Genomic DNA, 23,937 nt, shown 5'->3' with positions numbered 1-23,937 from the left:
TTGAACCCCATTGCGGCAATGGTTTCAGTATTTTTAGAACTTTTTTTTAATGCCACAATAATTTTTTCTGCAGAAGAGGAGTCCTGTCACTGGTGCTCAGAAGCAAGGAATGATCAGTCACCTGAGAAAACTACTCTTTTCCCTATTCACTTTATTATTTACTATCAGTCAATTCACTTTACAGTATATTCTGTGAAGCACTTTGAGATGTCTCAATGACGTCATAAGGAGCTATATCAAACCCAAGGATTATCATTATTCCTTCCAGGCACAAAATCAGATTACAGGTGACAGAAAAACACTCCTGCCTGTCTGCCACCCACCCACCTGGCATAAACCACTATGTGGGGACAGGTGTGGGACTGTTTGCACAACATATTTATACGGGTGAGTTCAAAGTGTATCTGCCTGAAAAAGGGAGAGATCAGAAATTAAAGGGAAAGTGCACGTGAATCTCGGGTGTGTTGTGAAGTGAAAGACTAAAAGCATTCCACGGCCAACTTGCTAAGCCTTTTCCGAAACCTTAAAGAACCTAAAAAACCATGACAATGGGCAGAAAGGGAAATGATTTGGAGAGTACTAACTGTAAGATTATATTTGTGACACTAACATCCTGTTCTTTTTGGCTACGGCTGTGAGACTTCCTGTCAAGGGTGTGCTCTACAAGGAAACGCTGCTCTGAAATGCAGAGAAGGATCTGTCACCGAATTGTTAAATCGAAAGTTCCTTTAAGACTAGATTCAACATTAAAGTTTTATGAGACATTTCAACTTCATAAACTGCTATAACAATTCCTTTCAGGAGTGCCAACACCCTCAAAATAAATTTACAGTCAAAACTTTCTTTTTTAAGCCACATACATCTTTTACTGTATTAAAAACCTTTATAAAACATTTTCATTTGTTTTCATCTTTTAAACATTTTCAACTATTTTCTCTTTGGCTATCCTGATTTCTTGCCCTCTATGCTGGCTTAATCTTCCTCTGCTAGTTTGTGTGTCCAAAAGCTAATGACTAGGGGTATCTAAAATATAGTGACAAAGGGCTCTAAAAGACTACGGGATCTAAAAGAGGATTTAGGCGAAACTATATGTGCAAAGCAGTAGTTGAATCAAGTAGTGTAGATGCACTTAAGAGGAAGCTGGATATACACATGAGGTAGAAGGAAATAGAAGAGTATAGGATGGAGTAAGTAGGGGTGGAGACTCGTGTGGCGTAGAAAACACATGGACAGATGGGCCAAATGGTCTGTTTCTGTGCTGTACAATCCAGATAAATCTATGTGTCTGCATATCTCTTTCTACCTTGCATTTTAAAATTTGAACACAGAGGTTCCATTATTTAAAACTCAAGCTGTTTCTTCCCTCCCCTTCCTCCATCAACCTGCTCACCCTCACACCAGCCACTGCTCCCAGTAACGCTGAGCACCACCACTGGATATCTTATCAGGAACGGGGAACACTGAACCAGGACAATTTTTTTAGTGGGATTGGCCTGCTATGAATTATATGGGAATGAGTGCAGCAGACAGTTTATAATAATCAGAACTAGGCTGGTAGTCTGGTCTGAGCTAGGTGTGAAGAGGGTAAGCACATGTTTAGCACTCACTTCTAATAATAATCTTCCAAATAAAATTGGTTACTCACTCCATGTTTGTTTGGGGGACACTGCTGTGTGCAATTGGTTGCCATATTTGTCAACAAAATACACAGTCAATCCATTTTAAAGTATATCCTGTGAAGCGCTTTTAGACGTCTCAACAACTTGATCAGGTGCTACACCAAGTACATCGAGTACACCAATTATTACTATTATTTGTAAGCGAACACATCAACCAATTTGCACAAAGCAATGTCCCACATACAGCCATGAATTGAATGACAATTTGTAACCAGGAGACTGTTGTCCAGGTTACTTCTAGTTTAAATTTGATCCTGATAGGAACTCATTAGGAAATGGGATAGTGGAAATCGGGAGAGAGCAGCCAATGATTATTTTTAAAATATTGCTTTACCTGATGGGCTCCAAATAAAGCCTGGGTAATTTTTACTGACTATCAGTAAAAACTGAATATTTATAAAAATGCCTTGGGCGCAATTACAAACTATAATACACCACTACAGAGCCAGTTTTACCCGTTGTACTGGAATTTTAATGTCAGATGTACACCATTTTCTTTCTTAGGACACGTTGATTGGTGCAGTCACTGTTTTAGTATCAGTGATAGATAAGACCCTGAGAACTATTGCTATGGCAACAGGCATAGGTAGAAATTCCATCTAAAATTACATGTCAGAAAATAATGGGATTTTCCCCGTTCAGTTAAAAATCACTGAATGGGTTTAGTATGCAACCTTTCTGGGTATGTTAACGTAGTCCTTGACACTCCCACTTCATATCTCCTCTCTTTGCTCTCTGCAGCCATCACCAGAATAAATATTTTGAAAAATTTGCTCCTGTCGCAGAATCCCCTTCTGAAACCACCCAAATATGGAAAACTATTATATTTTCACTTTAAGCCTAAGAAAGCTGCAATAACAACTTTCAGTTATACAGTGCCCTTCATGTAGAAAAGCATTTTGGAGTAGAGGTGATGTAGGCGTGGCTGGAGAGTTGGGTCAATGTGTATAATATCTTCGATATGTAAATCAGAACGATAAGAGTTTAGTTGACTTAAACCATCTCGGATATGTCAAGAGATTGGTGGTAAAATAACGGTAACACATGAGAGATGTGATAATTATAAACTGAACACTTTGTAGTAATACTCCGCTAATCATGTGACCCATTCTTTAAGGTATCACCAATACTAAAAAACCCTCTGACTTCTAGGGAATGGTTTCTGCTGGATTTACACCCTGTTAAATCAACAAAACTTTTGCATTTTGCAAATCTAGCTCGGATGGCCTTTTCATTGTTTGTTTAGTTTGTTTAAACAACATTGTACAGTTTTACAATTCTAATTATTTTTTCAGCTACTATCCAACAAAGAAGCATAAAATCTGTGCTCTCCCAGTCTGATTCATGATTCTTCAGGTCGAGGGACTTAGGCAATGTATTCAACTCTGCTAAGGAGTGACCCTAATTGCGCACCCATCCCACAAGGGCAACAACACTCCCTTAAGAGAGACATATATCTCAAAAAAAAATGTTACCTCTCAGATATTGAGTGCATGTTGCTTCGCTGGTTTGTTTACATTCTTTTTTCGTTTTGTCGTCTGGGGCTGGTTTTGGCTGCTCCTTCTGGCTTTTATTTGGGAGCATGGGCTGCTGGACGCTCTTACTCAATGTGTGTTGCCTTTTAGGCATGGCCTGGGGAAACCCGAACATGAAGAGGGATGAGAAGAAGAGAAGACCAGCACACAGCAGGAAGCCAGCCCACCAAGCGCCAATCCACCGAGGATCATCTTGGGTGATGTCCAATTTTGCTGAAAGAAAAAATAAACTCTGTAAATTGTGTCTGTACCATTGCTACCTGTTTTCTTTAAATTGCCTGTTTATTGTTAATCTACTTTCTAGCTCTTTCCCAATATCTATTGCTTTACTGCTCAGATGCTTGTCCAGTTGCCTATTGAATAATTCTAATGATAAGTTAACATTAGCAAACTTTCCATTACATTAGTAATAGTCTGTCATCATTTTGTTACACAATGATAGTAAGAATCATTCCTAATTTTAATAAAGCCCATTGTAAATATGTATTGAAATGATCTTTAGTTTCTGTGATCAATGTATATCCAATTCCCCCCTTTCTCATCAAGTCAATAGATTCGGCACTTCCCCACCTCACTAAAATTCCCCGTCAATACTCTCTCTAGGTTTCATATTGCTAAGCCACTTGCTGTCACTTGGATCCCCAGCGGAAGTGACTTAACAAGGGGTCACAGTTGAAACCTGATCCTGGATGTCCCAGAACTGGTTGAATTTGCTGGAAACCCAGTTGGTCAATCTCACTGGTTTATGTCACTCCTATATTTGGAGCATGGTAAATGGTCCAACAAAGATAGGAGTACAATGTGTTCAAATTGCAGCTTATCTTTTCCATGTGTGATAAAAATCTCAATAGGAGGTTCTTATGCAAGTACAACTATCTTGGTTCAGTGTATGACCTTCCCATCCTTCCCTATACTGTTGCCTTCCACCATTTACCAATGATAGGGTTATCAGGTGACCTTCTCCTGGGACGCAATCAACACTGTTTGTGAAGTGGCCACTAGGGGCCATGAAAGAGCAACCTCAGGTGGTAGCCTCAGGCGTTTCCTTACACTGATACTTCCACACAGCAATTGGGAGTTTGTCCAACAAGCAGTTTAGACTGCAAGTCTGCACCTTACTATTGCAGCATTATTTACTTTAATAATAAACGAGTCATCTTATTTCGATTCAAATAGGAGATTGCTTCATTCTTATTCTGGCCATAGGTTTCGTTGAGCTGAGACCTCAGTACAGCTAATGTGAGAGCATGAAGCAGCCTAGAAACACCTACGGGTGGCAAGTTGACAGAATTCCTTCAGCATTACAATGGTTACATGTCCCCGGGTTGAGTGTGTGTTTATAACAGTATTCACAAAGTTATATACAAGAACACTCACTGACGTCAATGAAGATAGCATCCACGTAAATCGTTGTAAACAAGGAGCCCAGCATAAACCCAAAAGCAGGGCCAAACAGCATGGTGGTGAACAGCACACCTGTGGAAGAGAGAAAAGAACAAGGCTTACTAGAAATTCTAAACGTAAACAACTACATGATGATTAGAGCCACTATTACGTGGTGATATTCTGCAAGAATTTACTGTCATGAGGACGTGTCAAAGCCCTTTACAGAAATTATTGCAAAATGTAGTAACTGTGTATCATGTAGGTTTAAGTTTCTGCAGAGCAATGTCCCACCAGCAGACATGAAATGAATGAACAATTTTATTTGGGGGATTGTTGGCCGGGACACCGGGATAAACTCCCTTCTCTTTTCGAATAGTGCCATGGGATCTGTAATATCCGTCTAAACAAGCATCCAGAAGCTTGCTTTAAAATGGCATCCAAAAGACAGCATCTCCACCAATGCAACAACAAGATATATTTGTATAGCGCCTTTCACGTCGGGAGGACGTCCCAAGGTGATGGACAGGGTACAGCATTTCAGACCCAAGCTGGGGTCCGGGGGTGGGGGGGGGGTAAGGGAGGAGAGGGGAAGGGGGTTGGCTGATGGCATGGTCGAAGAGGAGGGTCTTGAGGCAGGAATTGAAGGAGGCTAAGGAGGGGGTGAGGCAGAGTGACTGGGGGATGGAATTCCAAAGGTTGGGGGCAGAGTGGCTGAAGGCTCTCCTTCATGGTGGGGCAGGTGGGTCGGGGGACGTGGAGCAGGCCAGAGCCGGCTGAGCGGAGGGAGCAGGCGGGTTGGTAGGGGGTTAGGAGGTCGCAGAGGTAGGGTGGGGCGAGGCCATGGAGGGCTTTGTATGAGAGGACCAGGGTTTTGAACTGGATCCTCTGAAGGATAGAGAGCCAATGGAGTCGGGCGAGAATGGGGAAGAAGGGGTCACGGAGTTTGGTGCGGGAGAGGACACGGGCTGCAGAATTCTGGATTATCTGCAGCCTGTGGAGGGAGGAGTTGGGAAGGTTGACAAGCAGGGCATTTGCAAAGTCGAGCCTGGAGGTGATGACGGCATGAACAAGAGTTTTAGCGGCCTGAGGGGTGAGGTAGTGGCGGAGTCGGGCGATTTTACGGAGATGAGGGAAGGCAGAGCAGGTTATGGCTTGAATGTGGGGGAGTAAAGACAGTTGAGGGTCGAACAAGACATCGAGGTTCCTGACTGGCTGGTGAGTTGTAGTGTGCAACCATGGAGGTTGATGTTGCCAGAGCCTGAGGTGCTGAGGCGCTGACGTGAGCCAATCAGGAGGGCCTCAGTCTTGTTCACATTCAACTGTTGGAAATTTGCCCTCAACCAGGACTTGATGTTCGACAGACAGTCTGTCAGGACAGCAGTGGTCCTGGAGTTGAAGGTGGAGGCAGAAAGACAGAGTTGGGTGTCATCCGCATACATGTGGAAGTTGCAGCACTATGCAGCACTACAGTGGCAGCCCAGACTAGAAGCCTAGCATGGAGCTTGAACCCACAGTCTTTTGACTCAGAGGCACCAATGTTACCATTGAGTTAAGCTGACACATATATTATATATATCTACATACCCTAGTTAATTTTAATTACAGAATAATTAAGCTCAATGCTTAAGATGGACACCCAGGGTATGTGGGGAGAGAGATTTATAAACTATATATGTCACTCTGAGACGCTATCCTGCGTGGAGATTGCTATATAAGTGCAAGTTGTTGTTTGTTTTATATATATGTAACACACACACAGTCAAAAAGGTAGGATGTGATAGTTATCACCTTTGATAATCAGCAAATCACATGCTGCATTTTTCACCCTTACATATTTCACAAAAAATAAAAAGATAATTTAAATGTAACGTAACAGCTCTTAATTCCTTCAGCCTTCAAGCACGAGCAGAAACTTCAAAGCATCAGTTTTACGCCCAAATGAAAATGTTTGCCACTGAGCACAATGGTAAAATCATGTTAATGAAAGGGCTCACTCGCCCATAAAACACAGAGGTCTGCATATCACAGTAATGGAGGCAAGCATCAGTGTAAGAGCTTCCACTCTTCACACTTATTAACAGTACTATTGTATAGTCAAGGCTAAATCTAGTCATTTGAATCCTGAAATTTCTTGTAGGCTTAGCCTGAAGAGCATTATGTTAATATTTTAGACCATGCAGGCTTTTGAAAATAAAGTGTACTTAAATTCAGGCTTAATTTAGAAGCAGTTCAAACTGTCTTGCAAATTAAGGGTACGTTTAAGAATTTTCTAAAATTTTGCACAATCGTTAATTTCAATCACAATGTCTTAAGGCTAAGTACATTAAGAACTTTAGGTCTCTAATTTCCCCTCAGATTTAATGTGAAGGATCTAATCATTGCGAAAAAAAAAAGCACAGGTAATCAAAAAAACAAATCACAAAGCATTTACACAATTGTCACTGAAGAAGGAAAGTAATGAACTGTTCTAGAATCTGGACTAGAATCATTCACCTTGATTTTCATCTTGTTCAGTGCACCCAGTTGGGCTCCATTATAGATACTCTCTCTGGAAACAGACCAGAGAAAGATCACTGCTGTCCATCTCAAAGAAAAACAAATCCTACACTACTCATACCTTTAAAATTAATTATTTGTCAAATATTTACAGATCTAATTCCTTTTTAAATCTACTAACACAACCGGCCTCCATCACCTGGTTAAACAATTATTGCACCCTGTAAAATTATTAAATCCACACTCTTCCTCTCTGAGGAACAGGCCATTTCATTTTACTCTCTAATGAGACCAACCAACACGATAAAACAGGATGTTTTCTTGATTTTAAGGATTGCATGGATTAATATTACATCCAGCAAGTGTTATTAATATTAAATTCAGTATGGGTTATTATTCTTAAACAGGGTTTATTATTGGTATTAAACAGACCGTGGATTATTGGGATTAAACACAGTGGATTATTGGGATTAAACTCAGCATGGGTTATATTAAGCACATTTCCACCTTCTACCCCCCCAACCCCAACCTCCATTGATTTAGAAGTTAACATACTTCAGTGAAACATTTGGTTATTTTAATCCACAGTAGTATTCCTATATAGTATTCCAATCATAACCCAGGGATTCTGTTTTCTTCAGAGTGCCTTAATAACCTATGGATGTCTGCCTCTTCCTTGGGAATCACACTTGGGTGTATACCTACAAGAGTTAAAAATACCTAAATTTAACCCTTGGATGACATTGGCTAAAATTGGCTACTGTGATACAAACACAAAAGCTCAAATTTTCACACAATTAATACTGTTGCCTAGTTCATGATTTAGTTTTATGATTAGAATAGCATTTGGTAACTACAGATGGGAAGATACTGTACATATATCTATGTATTCAAAATTTGGACATTTAAATGTTGAATTATTAAAGCTAGGCCAGTGGATCAAGCACTAAATCATCCGTGTTTGCCTACCAATCCAGTCACCTCACTTCACAGAAAAATCATGTGAAGCCCCTTTGAAACGGCTCAACAACATACAAATTCACTGTACCAAATGCCAAGATTATATTATATATATAATAGACACTCATGTCGACATGGCCTATGTTTTCTGTCACATTCAGAGCTATGGCAGCAAATCACTTTAAGAAAAATGCTCAAGTGAAACATATTACATTTTAGCAAACTCCATGTCAGCCTGGCGCAGTGGTAGCACTCACCTCTGAGTCACAAGCTTGTGGGCTCAAACCCCGCTTGGGGTCTTGAAATCACAAGTCTAAATTGACATTCCAATGCAGTGATCAGTTGGACGTTAAAGATCCCATAGCAGCATTAGAGAAGGAAGTTTCTCCTGATGTTGTGGTCCATAAATCTCCCAAATAAAATTGATCAAATCACTCCATAGATGTCTGTGGGACATTGCTGTGCACAAAACTGGCTGCTGCGTTTTGGCCACAAAAATACACAGTCAATCCACTTCACACTGTATCCTGAAGTGCTATGAGATGTCTCGACGACATGAAAAGGCCCTATACCAAATGCAAGGATTATTATTTATTATTGTAAACTAAACATGTCCATTAGCCCGACAAAGGTTACAGCATCAATACATGATGTGGGAAAACTATCAGCTGAGTGTTCATAAATGTTCACGTTCATAACAATATTAAAAGCAATAGACACTTATTGTTTTGAATGCATTGATACCTACTGATGAATTTGGTATGGTACAGACCTAAGGCAATGGCATGGTTTTCTGCTTCAGTAAAGCAGCTTCTAGCACAGTCTCAGGACAATGGCTGAGCCTCTCTGCACCACACTTGATGGCATTTCCCATCTTCATTCTAACACTCAGTGGATGGAAATGCTGAATAAGTTGTTATAATCTGGGGAGTTTTACAGATGTCAATATTGTCAGTATTAGGATATGTAATTCCCAGGGGGACACCTGAATCCATACCCCTCTCACCTCAGCCCACCCCACCTAGAATTTATGTAAAATAGATACTAATTATGCTAGAAACCTGAAACAAAACCAGAAATTCTGGTCGTCCACAACAATTCACTTAACATCCAAAAGAGGGAGACTAATAGAGCCGTAGCATTTCAGTTCTGATGAAGATGTTATCCTGGGTGAAGGGCGCTATAGCAAGTTGTTGTTATTGTAGCCTGAGATGGAGAGGATTTGTGATATGCTATTGGGAGATGCACTCCTACAAATGTCCGAGTCGATAACTACTGGGAAAGATCATCTCTCCCACCTCCCTGCCGGACGTTTTGGAAAAAACGTTTCATCCAAAGCCACTCGTGCAGCTATGGAGCTTGCTGGCCGTGTGTTTGATGCTACTATGCAGATCCCAGCATCCCAGCACCAATTCAGGGAACACTGTCTCAATTCTCCTCTTGAAGAATTCATTGATCACTAATCAAACTGCAAAGACACCGGCATCATCAGCCTAATAAGCTTCCCTGTAACTGGGCTCCTCAATTCATACAGCAAGGGCTGACCAACGTTGTTCAGCTTTGACCGTATCTACAGTCACTTTACTCCTCCCTCTGCACCTACCCTCTTGCTTGACATTTGTGAAGCAATGCGAGATGTTACTGAGGAATAGGGAATTCAGGAATTAATTTTAGACCCGCAATGCACAATGGTTTTTAATTTGTGTCAATTTCAAGAATGTTTTGGATATTTATCACATCAAATGTACTTGGATGTACCAGAGGTATACCCTCCCCCTACTCTTCCAGCATTGTGCTAAATAGCAGCAGGTTCGTAGCATTGGAATCTGACTCCTGGATCATAGCTTCGCACTGCTGGTCAGTGGGATATTGGACACCCTGAGGTTTTCAATTACTGTAGTTAAAAAAAGTATTCCACTAACCGGCAAATGAAAGCTGTGATCCATAAGTTGGAGATTCATGGACATTACCAAAGGGAATTAGCATCAGGTAGGTCCTCCCCTGACATATTCAATGTGATAAATATTGAATCTTCCGCTAAAAGGACCTGAATGTCTTTCTGTGAATTGAGGCTCTAGATTGAAATTTCCATATGGTGAAACTACAGCAAAGACTCAGCCAGCTGCACCACATTGCTCCCTCCTCACTGCCATATGTCTGCTTGGGTCTATGCCAATATTCACACACACTTTGCTGACCAGACGGTAAACCCTCGTGTGAATTTGTTTTTTTTTTAAAAAAGGAAATGTCTGATTTATGTCGATGCGGAAAGTGCATTTTCCATCTTTAATTAATCGTGCAGCAGAGACGGGCTCCCAAAGAACAATTTAATGAATCTGCTTCTAAACCTTGGCTATCCATAATATTACTGATTTTGCCATTGCTGTTTTATTTGGTAATAACACCATCCAGTGAGATATACGAACAGTTGAAACAATAATAAATCCTTGTATTTGATTTAGTGCCTTATTACGTCGTTGAGACGTCTCAAAGTGCTTCACAGTACATAGTGTAACCTGGTGTATTTTGTGGGTGAATGCGGGAGACAATTTGTGCACAGCAATGTCCAACAAACAGTCATGGAATCAATGAACAATTTTATTTGGGGGATTGTTGGCCAGAACACCAGGAGTAACTCCCTTCTCTTTTTGAATGGTGCCATAAGCCAATGAGATGAAGAATTATGCTTAAAATGGTATGTGTTCTCTCATTTGCTGATCAACTAGTGTTTTTCTCATACGGAAATGGACTGTATTGGAAATGGATTTAAATGATCAAGCTAAATTCTGAATGGTCAAGTTATTTCTTGAATGGGTTTTGCTGAGCGTATGATAAAAAATATCAGTTATCCAACAAACACAGTCCAGATCTCAGCAGCTTTGAAGCAACAAACCATTGGTGACTCACAAAGTGAATATTTGCCTTCGTAACAGGTTGAAGTGTAAAATTAAAGAAAATATTTATCTTGCAATAAATTCACATTGCGACTGCCATAAAAACAAGAGCAAACAGAAGCAGGAAAGGGTGTGTTGAAAGCACTGGGGCTGGCTGATGTAAATGGGAGCAGGAGAGTCACAATGTAAGCAAGGGACCAGCTTTCCTTTTCTCAGTAAGGAACAGGAGAAAGCTATGTTTGCTGATAATACCAATCAAACCCTCCCAAACTCGCATGAATGCACAGCTTGCCAAAAGATTCGTGATTTGTTTGTGACAATGACAATGTATCCGCCTCCAATAATGGACATTTCAAAGCTCCTGAAACAGCTTACAAGCCAACACCAACAATTTATCCAGCACTGTTCATATCAGGAGGAAGTCTCAGAATGCTTCATTATAGGTGACTGGGCACCTGAACTGGGAAAGGCAGCTAATGGGTAGGGGTGTATGTGGGACAGATGAATGAAAGGGTGTTGAAAACATAGGCAGCCTATCAAAGTGGGGAGTGAGGAGGTTAAAACGGAGAGATTCTGGATTGAGTTGCGCAGAGTGGGGACAGAATGGCTGAAACCTCCCCCATTAATAGGGGGGTGGAGCCGGCGGGGATGTGAAGCAGCCAATTGACTCCATATGAAATTGAAAAATGTTATGAATGCAGCTGGAGAACAGGTTATTTCTGGTGAAAACAGTTCGGTGACAGGAGTAAAGGAACAATTTCTAAAAATGTTTTACAAACACTGTGATTGATGGATTGATGCAACTACATGTCTGCAATCAGTCAGCTCAAGAATGATCTTTTCAATCTCAGGTGGGCCATTAGGTGTACCAGCAACCAGAGGTGACCTATTTGATTTAAAGAGAAAATCCACACCTTCCCATGATGTCTATCACCAAACTGTGATTTACAATGAGCCATTTCACTTGCTGTGGACTTAGCTGTGTGGACTAAGTCATTGAGAACAGCATCGGGGGGCAGGGGTGTAATCCTCTGGCTCATCCAGGTACATTCAGTGTGATAACTATTGGTGCGGTAAACATCAAATGTGCCACTAAATTAACCCTATTGAATCAGGCAATGGATTCATTGCACCTCAAAGTGTCATAGGCTGCCTATATAGAAACAAGCGATGGTGACTGCATTTAACAGATAGTATCCCATACAAATAGACGAATGGTGGGGCAACTTGGAATTTCCTAAAAGTCAATTTTAGACACCAACTTTGCAGAAATAAAATGTTACAACTGCAGAGGGAAAAAATCATCACAAGTATCAGCTCCATCATCAATCAATACCTGATGTCAACAAAGTCTTTCAAGATCTCTTTTTGAAAGAGATATGTGCATACATTTTAATTATCTAAATTATGCTGCTTCTGATTGATTATTCATTGGTTACAGACTGGCACATTACTGTTGCAGTTTGAGGGACAGTTGCAGCATTGTTGGGTTCAATAAACTGCTTGGCTTGTGGAGTCCCATAGCATAGTGGTTAGTGTGTTCCCTTCAGGAGGACTGGGGTTCAATTTCCTGGTGGGGAAAAACCTTAGGCAATTTTCCTTACTCAACATGCCTGTTTACTGAGCAATAAGTAGAAATCGCTCTCTGTTACTCGCTTGGCGAATCGCTCCCTGGGGGTATAATCCCTCAAAAAAAACATTTGGTCACTCAATCCACCACTGTTTGTGGGACACTGCCATGCGCATTTGGCTTCCGCGTTTCACCCACAAAATACACATTGTATTCTGTGAAGCTCTTTGAGACCTCTCAACACTGTGAAAAGGCGCTATATCAAATGCAAGGATTATTATCGTTATAATCCATTGACCAGAAACATAAAAAGTAATAGTAATTATCAGACCTATATATATGTACATATATGTAGTTTACTGACACACCACACTGCAAAAAAGTGATGAAATTATTGTTAAAGGCCTGGAATCACAGTAATGTAGCATTTGATTTTACACAGTGAAACTGAGCACCCATTCAGTTTGCTCCTCTGTTGTGCTAACCCTCTGGCTGTTTTCACACTGTTGATATGGTCTAAAGATATTTTATTTCCATTCTGACTTCTCTACATGACTGATGTGACATTGGCTGCTAGTTTCAAGGCAGCCCCCATGATCAGTTCTCATTTCTCAGCCCAGGTAAAGGCAGCTGTCTTCTTTCATTGATTTGAGTCAGCTTTTCTGTGACTAGAGACCTGTACTCTTGCCCATGAAATGAAAGTCAATCACAAATGAAATATGCCTTCAAATCAGCAGTAGGATCTGTGTGGCTGAGTGAAATGTGTGTTAGAAAGCAATATGCTGAATGAAATGAAATGTTCTCTTTTATATAGGCAATTACTACAACACTGCTTGCTACACTCGCCACCTACTCTCTATACAAGCTACTGACCAGAACTCTGAAGCCCATATCACTAGCTCCGCATCCCCCATGGATCAAATTCATGATTTTTGTCCCCAATTTCAAATGGTTCATGGCCCCACCTCACCCTATCTCCTGTGCCCCTACATCCCCGGCCGCTCCCTCCAATCAGCAAACACCCTCTCCGTTCCATCATCACTGGGTGAGCCTTCAGCCACTCTGTCCTTGTTCCCTGTGTGAGAGTCCACCCAGCGTCTCCATCCCAGAGTCAGTCTGGCTTGTCTTCTCCCTCCTCGGTTGAAAATATTCTTTAAAATCTATGTCTTCAACCCTGCTTTCGATCACCTTTCCTCTCCCCTCATCAGCTCCCCCTCTCCTCCAATTTCAAGCTCCCAATCAATCATGGCATCAGCTGGTAGCACTCTCGCTTGTTGTTGTTGTTCTGAGGATGGTTGTGGGTTCTAGAAGCGCCACATCAGGAATTTGGAATCACATATTCTAAGCTGACACTCCAGTACAGTGTGAGGGGTGGGGAGGTTGCATTATCAGAGGTGCCATCCTTTGGATAAACTGAGGCCCATCTGCCTGTTCAAGTGGACGTTAAAGATTCCACGGCACTATTCGAAAAGAGAAATGAGTGTTCTGGCCAACAGTCCCCCAGATAAAAATTGGTCACTCACTCATGACTGTTTGTGGAACATTACTGTGCACAAAACTAGCTGCTGTATTTTGCTCACAAAATATACAGTCCAATCACTTTACAGTGTATCCTGTGAAGCGCTTTGGGAAGTCTCAACAACCGGATAAGGTGCTATATCAAATGCAAGGTTTATTATTATTGTTAATGATTATGTGAAGCGCTTTGAGACATCCTCTCAAAGTGAAAGATGCTATATAAATGTAAATTGTTTTGATAAGATCATATTTTTCCTAGTTGATTATATATTCTGATGCTGTGTAAGCAGATCAATTCACAGGAACATCACGCCCTTAATCAGTTCACCAGATCAGCTACTGCATCAAAACTTCATGCATAATTTGATTCTCTTCTGTGCCCCATCTGATTAACAGCTATCTGCAAAATTAATGTTAACAGTGAGAGCTTATAGGTGTCACAGTTCTACTCTGAGAGAGCTGCAGCTTAGGATTTATCTTAAAGGCAAATTACCTCCCCAACTTTCAATTTTTCTGTAGTAGAATAAGAGACTAATTTGCTGTTCTCTTTGGGTGTTGCATGTCAAATGTTAAACATAGAATAGGTCAAGGACTGAGAAACTAAGGAGATAACGGGAACAATCAGCCACTCTGGGCCTCAACACTGAACAGAGTGATCCCCAATGTTGGATGTGAGAACAGGCAGCGCTGTGAAAATAAGAGTTTCAAATGAAGCCAATGTGATCTGCTTTCATTGATATGTTCTACATTTATAAGGAGGTGATATTTCGAGTTCCGAGATGCTGCCTCATGTGAAGGGCGCCTATAGAAATGCAAGTTGTTGTTGTTATAATGGTGTGAAAGTGCCGTGACATTATATCTTGCATTTTTCAATTCTACATTTCCAACCAATTATTCTAACTACTAGTACCTGCACTGATATTGTGTCCTTCACGCGGGGTAGCGTCTCGGAATTTCAATTATTGAATGTGTTGTATAAATAAGTTGAAGAGCTGCGGCATATTATTTGCATCCTAGGTGTAAAAACAGGTAAAGATGTTTTAAAGATATCACAACGTCTTCCTTTATTTATTGTGCTTGCCCTTTTTAGTTATTTTCCCCCTGCTTGTATCACAAATCAGCCATGAGGCCAACCAAACAACTTCTTCCTAGTCCACTACATAATAGCAAGCATCCAGAAATGTTGTGTGTTGTATGTTGCAGTTCACTGGATCCTTTTCTCTTCCACTCTGTTTGCTGCCTTGTTAATATCCAGGTTAAGTTAAAGATCTCATTGCATGGAAAACCTAGTGAGCTCTAATATTCGGGTTAGGTTAACTATGTGCAAAAGCACATGTAGAGGGAATTAAAGGGGCATTTAATTCCATAATTAACCATAGATGAACAGGATTCCAGGTAATTATGTAATCTTTTACATTTATTGACTACAATATTATATTGATAAGGGCAACTGCACATGGTTAGACCTGCAAATATTGCATCTGGGTTGTTAACCTACACCACAAATTCAATCCCAGTTTCATTGCATTTTGAAGGAAATCTGCCACAGAACGGAATTAACTTTGTTGTTCCGCGTTTCAATGATAGGAATCTGAACTCATCTGTCTCCACAGCTTGTAAGTGATAAGATGGTAGGTGAGGATCAGGTGGGTTAAATACAATGGGTCAAATGGCCTCCGACCATGTGGTAAAAATAAAAGGTATGAAGCAAGGAAATCTGCAGGGAAATACTGAAACTCAACTTTCCAGCAACACAATGCTTCTTTTAAGGTAGTCATCTGAATGAAGATTGGAATGATTGGAAAGCGAATGGCAAGGAGAGAGAGTCCTTTTCAAAGATAGGAACAAGCACAGCGATCGCTTTGAAACTGGATGGGGAACATTAATTACAAAAGGGCAGGTCCCAGCTTACATTAAAAAAATGCAAGCAATGAACGAATGGTAAATCAATTCTTGCCAAAATATCTATTATACATCCTGCTTATGTCTTAGAGAACATAATCACCAGCAGGAAAATAACACTGAAAGATGAAACAAAAACAGAAGTCGCTGGGAACACTCAGCAGATCAGGCAGCAACTATGGAGAAAGGAAAGTGAATCAACATTTTGGGTCCATGACCCTTCACCAGAACTGTTCTGACTAAGGGTTGTGGACCCGAAACGTTGACTCACTTTCCTTTCTCCATAGAAGCTGCCTGACCTGTTGAGTGTTCCCAGGGACTTCTGTTTTTGTTTCAGATTTCCAGCATCTGCAGTATTTTGGGTTTGGTTTATGCTGAAAGATGATATTAGAATATCATACATCACCTTTTTTTGTAGTTTACTTTGTTCCAGTTACTCTAGAAGCAGTGGTATTATGGCACTGTCAAAAGAGGCCACACTACACATAGGGAAAAGCAAACTATTCTTCTTAGGTTTGAGATTGAGCTTTGTCGCAGTGCTCAGAAGCCAGACATTGTAATTAATTCCCATCCCTCAGGGCTTTAAACAAGGTAATATCACTTCAGGAGTACTGCTGCTAGCCTAGCTCTTTACTAGCAACATAGTGGGCACAGTTTGAGCATAAATGCAGCTCTGATCTGTTAATTCTGGCTGGGCATGAACTCTAATACAGCCTTGATCCACTGATTCGGCATTAGCTTGAGATCCAATACAATACAAAATTACATTAGTATAGTGCCTTTTACATTGGGAGGACATCCCAAGGCACTGGTCAGTCATTCTCCCAATTCTAACACAACAAATGAGTATCTTTTTTAGAAATTTATCAAAAGCATTTGGGAAGTCTAGGTACGCCATGTTATGTAGCATCCCAGTCAAATTGAGAGGTCACCTTCTCAAAAAGGTGTATGAGGCTTGTCAGACAAATCTATCCCTTCTGAAATTGTGCCAGCTATCATTGTTTTAAGTTACGCTGTGACAATACCAATACTATCTCTTTAAGGTGTGTGTGAAAGTAATTCATCATCTTAAGATCACAGAACTATAGAATTTAGAGCACAGAAAGAGGCCAGGCAGTTCATTTTGCTTATGCTAGAGCCCTCAAATAGTTAGTTCCATTCCATGTCCTTTCCCTCTAAATGATATCCTTCTATTCTAAATACAATATTTGCCTGACTCTCTTACTAACAGTTCATTGATTGGATCTGTACTTTTTTACTACTAAAAAAAGCTGAAACAATTATAAACATGCTGTGAAGGTTCAAGATGCAGCAAATCTTGTATCTGTTACACAAGTAGCTCACCAATGACACACTAAGTTTTCCCTCTGCTGTTTAAAAACAATAAAAACAACTTGCAATTTATAAAGTGCCTTCATGTTCAGTATCAGCACAGAGAGGTTTATAGAGGCATGGTCAAAGGGGCTGTTTGTTTTGGCAGTTTTGCAGACAGATAAAGAGGAACGAGATGTAGGGATTGAGCAAGAAAGTTTCAGAGAGGGGCCGTGGGCTGAAGGCTCAGCGGTCAATGAAAAGGCAAGGGGCTACAGCAGGCCTGAGCTTGCCAAACGGATGGACAAGCAGAAAAGTGAATCTTGAGAAGATCATAGGGAAGCAGTGCAAGGATTTGTAGAAAAAAAAATCCTCTCTTTAACCAATTTGTGGTTAAAAAAGAAAATTCAACTCCCCAACTCTCATTCATCACTTTAATCACCCAGGAGGCTGATCTTATGGAAACAGCCCACAGGGCCTTTGACATTAGTTACATTCCAATTTATGAGACATCAGTAAGGAATAAGTACTTTCACATTTAGACTCAAAAGACAGACAAATACTCTAGTTCTTGTTAACCACGATCACAAACGCCTTTTGTACTGGAGAACATAAACTGCAGACTGGCTCTTGGCTTCGGGGTAGAGCTTCCAATCTAAATGTGCATGTTACAACTTGAACTCATAAACTGCATGTTTCGGCTCATGAAGGCACATTTTCTGGCAATCTGACCAAGCCCTTGAATAAAGAGATGCAGCTGCTATTTGTAACACGTCAGACAAACAAGCCAGAGCGCTGCATCCAGTATGGATCATACCACCACTGTCAGCCAATCACAAAATCGCCCTAATGGTACGAGAAACCTCTCAACCATAAACAACAGTAACTTCCTATGGGTTGTGGTTTGACTATCCTGTGAAATGGCTCGTAAATTAGCTCTTCAAGATTACTCACAGAACAAGGCCAACTAAAAATGAGTCACTTTGAGAAAACAAACTGCTAATAAACTCGCCGCAATATAAAGAGCTGTTCAGTTATCTCCTCGAAATTCTTCACATGCACCGGTCCTTCTAGGGAGTCTGTAACCCAATGTTACTTACAGGCCAATAATCTCACTTAAGGTATCTGATAAAATACTCAGACTAAAAAAAGCTGTTTAGATTACACGCACAAGTATCTGAGGGCGAGTTAAAAGTGTGAATCAGTGAGTGATTCACATTAGACGTATGGTTTGACGTCAAGACAGGGGCTTTCCTCATAATGTGTCATAGGTAATCCAGCGAGTTTGAGAGCTCAGGAATCAATACCAAATGATTCTTAATAAAGTAAAACATGGGAGTGGAGGAATGAGGTATGTGACACGATAATTAGCATGAGATCCTCAACATCCTGAAGAACAGGTTTGAGACTGAACACCCATGGATTTGCCCAGCCCATCTGAAGATTTAATATTGCCGAAATACTGTTTTCAATGAGTAAATGAGCAAGACCTGCCATTGCTGGATTACGGGAGCAGCAATTCCATCTTGCTTTACCAGATAATAACCTTAAAGTTGATAAATAATGTCAGTAGGCTTCCTGCATGGAGCGCAATGCACAGGAAATGACATTATCAGCAACTTGATTATCCAGAGAATGGCCGGTTGTTAGCGTGGGGAAGCTAATAACTCACCAATATCCGGGTCAGCAACGGTAACCTGGTGTATCACACTTCCAGTTAGCACTGACCCACAGTACACCTGCGTTCTAAGCAATCTGCATTCAACCCCCTGGGTTCCTATAACAGCATACCCAGTACCTCCTTAAGGTCCCCTCTGATGTATTGTTCCCAAAGCTGAAAAACTTCAGTTTTTCTAATCCTCATTATTCCTCTTTGCACTGTTTCTTGAGTGCGGGCAGCCCCGTTATGTCACAGTGACCAGATGCGGCCTGATCAGAGCATTGTACAGCTCGAGTATAAAAATCTGGGGATTTCAACTCAATTTATTTGGCAATGTGGTGCAGCATCCTGTTTATTGCTGTCCTGCACTGTTTTGACACGGTGAATGACGAGTCAAATAAAAGCCATGGGTCTCTTTCAATTCTCCAGTGAATCACCACTGGTTTCTGAGCTAATAACTGCGGCATTCTTCAGTTATCACTGGGTCCTGATGGACTTTGATTGGATTATGCACACACAGACCTGCGTAACCAGCACTGATCGATTGCTATTATATTGTACTGTGATAAAGCAAACCAATTGCACTCAGCAAGCAACTTTCCTCCGAGAGAGCAGGCCAAAGCTTGACAAACCGCTAATCTTTGTTCTACTGTACATGTATTCGCTGTGCAGTTTTATTGATAAATAGATTGAGCTATCGGACCAGAACCCCAAGCAGTAAATGCACGCAAATAGCAAGCTGAGACCTGCTTCCCCATCTACATTTATCCAAAGACTTATGAATTCAGTCAGAATTTCTCCTGATGAGAAATGATTGTTTAGTATTAGGGGGTAGTGCAATCATTTGTGGAGGCATTGCATTATAGAATCATAGAAAAGGAAGCCATTCAACACATTGAGTCTACACCATCTCTCAAAGCTCAGAACTGTACATTAACAGATTGCAAGACACGGGCTGGCTATCAAAATCATATTGCTCACAATTTGCAGTATTGTTCAATGCCTGGTCAATCTGCTTTTATTGTATCTGAATTCAGTGTTTTACAGAGCATAGCCAATTTCTGATACACAGGTATGTGAATGGGAAATGAATGCATAGTCCTAGTGAGTCTTAACATGCACAATCAGTCTGGGAAGATATTGCTTTTTCTACACAAGCAACAACTGAGCACTGTAAAACTATGTTTAAATCTCTACACATGGTGGAGGTGAAAATATTGAATGTATCTCTGCCCAGTCTTAACCCCACCCAACTTCCAGAAAATTGTAATGGCAGAACCAATCAGGATGTTTAAAAGAGAGATGGATACAAACTTGCGAAGTAAAGATATTACAGAGTACAGAGAAAAGGCAGAGAAATGGATTAAAAGATCGGTCATGATGTAATAAAGTGATGGATACGTTCAATCAGCTGAAGAGCCAACTCTGTTACTCGGAATGCAGCTTTGTTTATGATACCGATGAGAGAAGGGTAGAGCTCAACATTTAGCATTTTTAACCTTTCTGTAACTCATAGATTTTTGCTCTAAACTGCAATGCTGGTATTATTTTGCCTTCGCAAACTCAATCAGAGCCAAAGCTGAACAGATTAGCAAGTGGAGTCTTGAGTACTGAGTGTTCTGGCTCCAGGCTCATGTGCAAATGTTTAGTAGCACAGTGGAACCCTTGGATCCAGCCTTCAAACCGAATCAGCTCATCTTCAACTCTTCAGAATCTGATTGTTCCAACTAAATGTCGCCCACAAGACTGCAAGGCATAGAAGTTGCACAATGACCCATTTTAACACAGGCAGTAAAACCTCCGGGCTTTTGGCTAGAGGTTTAGAACAGTATCATCAATTTGTAGGAGCAGTTACAAATGTACTGGGAATGTTACAGCCTTCCCTTTAAAATTTCAGGATTCGTAAGTCCATATACGGCCACAAATGTCCCTCATCGACACGCTCCTGTCCAATATCCTGTATGGCTGATTAGTTCAAAGCCGTTTCACTGCCCATATTCAGTATTCTGCGGAGCTCTGTTTGCTCGTCATTACTGGTTCCAATATTGCATTACCCTACACTAAAGCACTATGAAACCTATATGAAAGAAAATCTTGCATTTTCATGGTATCCTTTCTTGCCGAAACATCTCAAAGTGCTTCACAAATAACTACCGTCCCATGTAGTGACTGTTAATGTAATACAAATGCAGCGGGAATACCAACAAGGCAATACAAGCAGCCATGAGGTGAACGATCAGTTACAGGACGAACCTATTACAACAGTGTTTCGGGTCCAGAAAATTAAACGCAGTGTTAACAATATAAAAATGGCTACAGTCAGCATTTCCAGGTTGTGATGCCCTCATTTCCTGTTCACCGCGCATCCACAGCATGCAGGATGCTCTGATGGCAACACTTCACAAATTACTTTGTAGTCTGGAAGATTATTTGTCAGGACACCGGGAATAACTCCCTACTTTTTTTTAAATAGATTCATGGGATCTTTAATGTCCATCTGAAAACAACTAGATGGAAACTTGGTGTAACATCTCATCTGAATGGCAACACCTCTGACAATGCAGCACTCCCACAGAACTGCACTATTGACCAGAGTAAAAGGTACAACAGAGGGAGGGAAGCACTTCTAGTTTGTGTGTTTGAGGAAGAGGTAATGGTGGAAATTATTTGAAGAAAGTAATGATGAAGGTAGAAGGAAGTAGATGTAGACTGGCATATCTGAAGCCAAGAAAGAACAAGAAAGGAAAATTCTGAGGGATTGCTTCCTTCCTTAACACTATGTCCACTGCCTTTTTTGTTAGCTTCAGCAATATTTTTGAACGTGTCAGCAGAATCAGAAGCACTTCTTTAATCGGTGTGATTGTGTCATTGTAATTGACTGATAATGTGATCATGGCCTGAAACTATGTTAAAAATGCAAAGAGAATGCAAAATAATACGGCACTCTAAATACAAGTCACACCATCAACATTGACGGTCAAATAAATACACAAGCTGTTTCACCAGATAGAAGGTCAAATAGATAAGAGCAGACTGAACATCAAGTTTGTCAATCTTCAACCCTGTCCTCACAAAACAATGCAGACAAGTTCCATTACTGCAATTCACCCTTGTCTCAAAAATGTTTACCTCTGAGATCTCTCATTTCAAGTATTTTATGTTTTCTGATCTTAAGCTACATTTTTCTTAAGTACATGGGTATCTCAGTACAAAAGAAGCAAGATAAAGAGCTCTTTCAATTTGTAGCCCATTATTTCTCATCTTACCAAAATTGTCAATGCTGGTGGTTGCAAATGGGCTCTATCCATGGTGTTCTTCTAGTCCTAATTTATATGTTATCTCTTGGTCATACCATTTGCAAACATGCGATTAGGATCCATAGAAAAGCTGGTGAAACAGAACTCTATATCTCCACCACTACTCTTGATTCCAGGACTGTTGCCATTTTGTCTATCTGTATATCACTGCCTGCATAAGGTGATGTGCAACCAGAAAAAACAGAATTTTCTACTGATCTAAAACTGTAGGTCAAGATCTCGTCTGTTTCAGGCTCTAAAACATTCATTACCTTCATGCCCCCAGCAATGTCTCCCAGTACCCAAAAGTTGATGTTTTAGACCTTTTCTTGCTTTAAAATTCTTCCATGGTCTTCCCTCATCCAACTAACATAGTCTTCTCCAGCTCTACACTCCAGCATGGTCTGTTGTTCTCCACATTCTGTTTGTTTCTCATTCAAGTGGTCAGTATTATTTTACTGTACTCTAGAATTCTTATCCAAAAAGTCTTTGCTTTCTACTCTCTTCCTGCTTTCAAAAACATCCAAAGCATATATCATTTACACAATGCCTTTGGTTAACATCTTTAAATCTCTAAATTTCCCTGTTGAATGTTCATCATTACATTTATTAAGTGCTATGAGATGCTCCTTTATCTGGAAAGTGTTTTATAAATGCAAGTTGTATTGCTATAGTTGGAACTGATAGAAGGTCAGATGCAAAATATTAGTCTATATTTCTCTTTCCCATGTCTATTTGCACCATTCACAGTTTCTATTTCATGCTATCACACTATCACCATATTGGTGAATACATCTAAATGCTGGATCAAAAGATCTCAATGTTTGAAGTACTAAACACCAAAGGAGGAGGTGAAAGATTTGCCCTGGAGGGTTATTCACAGTAGAAGATTGGAATAAATATTTCACAGATACAGTCAATTAGACTCAGCTGTCTTCAAACAACACTTTCTTGAACTAATCTATATTTGGTATTCACATGAGGTGTGATCGAATAAAGAATTAATAGGAATGACATGCTCAGTCCCAAGTCTAAGTCTTTTCTAACAAAACAGTGCAACATATCAAAGACTTATATCATCAGAAGCTTTAATTACAAGTTCCAAACTGCTGAACACAGTCAGAATGTAGAACGAGTCTGCTGCTAGAAGCTACTATCATATGCAAATAAAATCATTACATTTCAATACAGTGGAACTATCTTATTTGTGTACTTTTTTTAACCCAGAAAAAATTATGCCCATCCATTCCTTAGTAAGTGGAAGATCACTTACAGCATAGCCTCTCAAAACTGCTGAGTGCGATAGGCAAATATGCTGGAACTATTGGAACTTTAATGAATAATTTATTGAACTAAGACAGGATATGCAAATAAGCAGGTTACAAAACATGTGTTTATGCATGCAGTTTTCAGTGTTTTTAGAAATGCTGTAAAATAAATCGGCCTATGTAATTATTCAATTTGCAATTAAGTGGGATCCACTGTATCTGTAAACCTTCAATCCAATTGCTCTGACCGGACATAGTACACAAACTGGTTTACTGGAAAAAAGAGCGAAATCACTGTGGGCCATGCTGATAACCTATTTATATTAGTGATTAGGACATTATTCTCTATTTACCAACCTTTAGGAGTTGATGCTTAGAATGGGCGATCTTCCTAAGAGTATTAAATGTGTTGGCAAGAGTCTACAACAATGCTCATTGGGTATGATCTGTTGGAAGAAATTA

At 40.3% G+C, this 23,937-nt stretch overlaps 1 protein-coding gene across 1 annotated transcript in view; it reads right to left on the bottom strand.

Annotated features, from left to right (window-relative positions):
- Window positions 1-23,937, bottom strand: part of LOC103178401 (solute carrier organic anion transporter family member 3A1-like) — a 195,211-nt gene that overhangs the window by 53,577 nt on the left and 117,697 nt on the right. Inside the window, exons 3-4 of the mRNA XM_007893117.2 lie at window positions 4,592-4,690; window positions 3,155-3,427 (exon numbers count right to left, since the gene is read on the bottom strand). Of these exons, the coding sequence (XP_007891308.2) occupies window positions 3,155-3,427; window positions 4,592-4,690 (372 nt within the window). The remainder of the gene's footprint in view (window positions 1-3,154; window positions 3,428-4,591; window positions 4,691-23,937) is intronic.

This window comes from Callorhinchus milii, unplaced genomic scaffold, assembly GCF_018977255.1.
Source record: "Callorhinchus milii isolate IMCB2004 unplaced genomic scaffold, IMCB_Cmil_1.0 Scaffold1, whole genome shotgun sequence".
NCBI classification, from domain to species: Eukaryota; Metazoa; Chordata; class Chondrichthyes; order Chimaeriformes; family Callorhinchidae; genus Callorhinchus; species Callorhinchus milii.
Note: the sequence above shows the minus strand (reverse complement) of the source record. Positions and strands in the feature narration are given on the sequence as shown.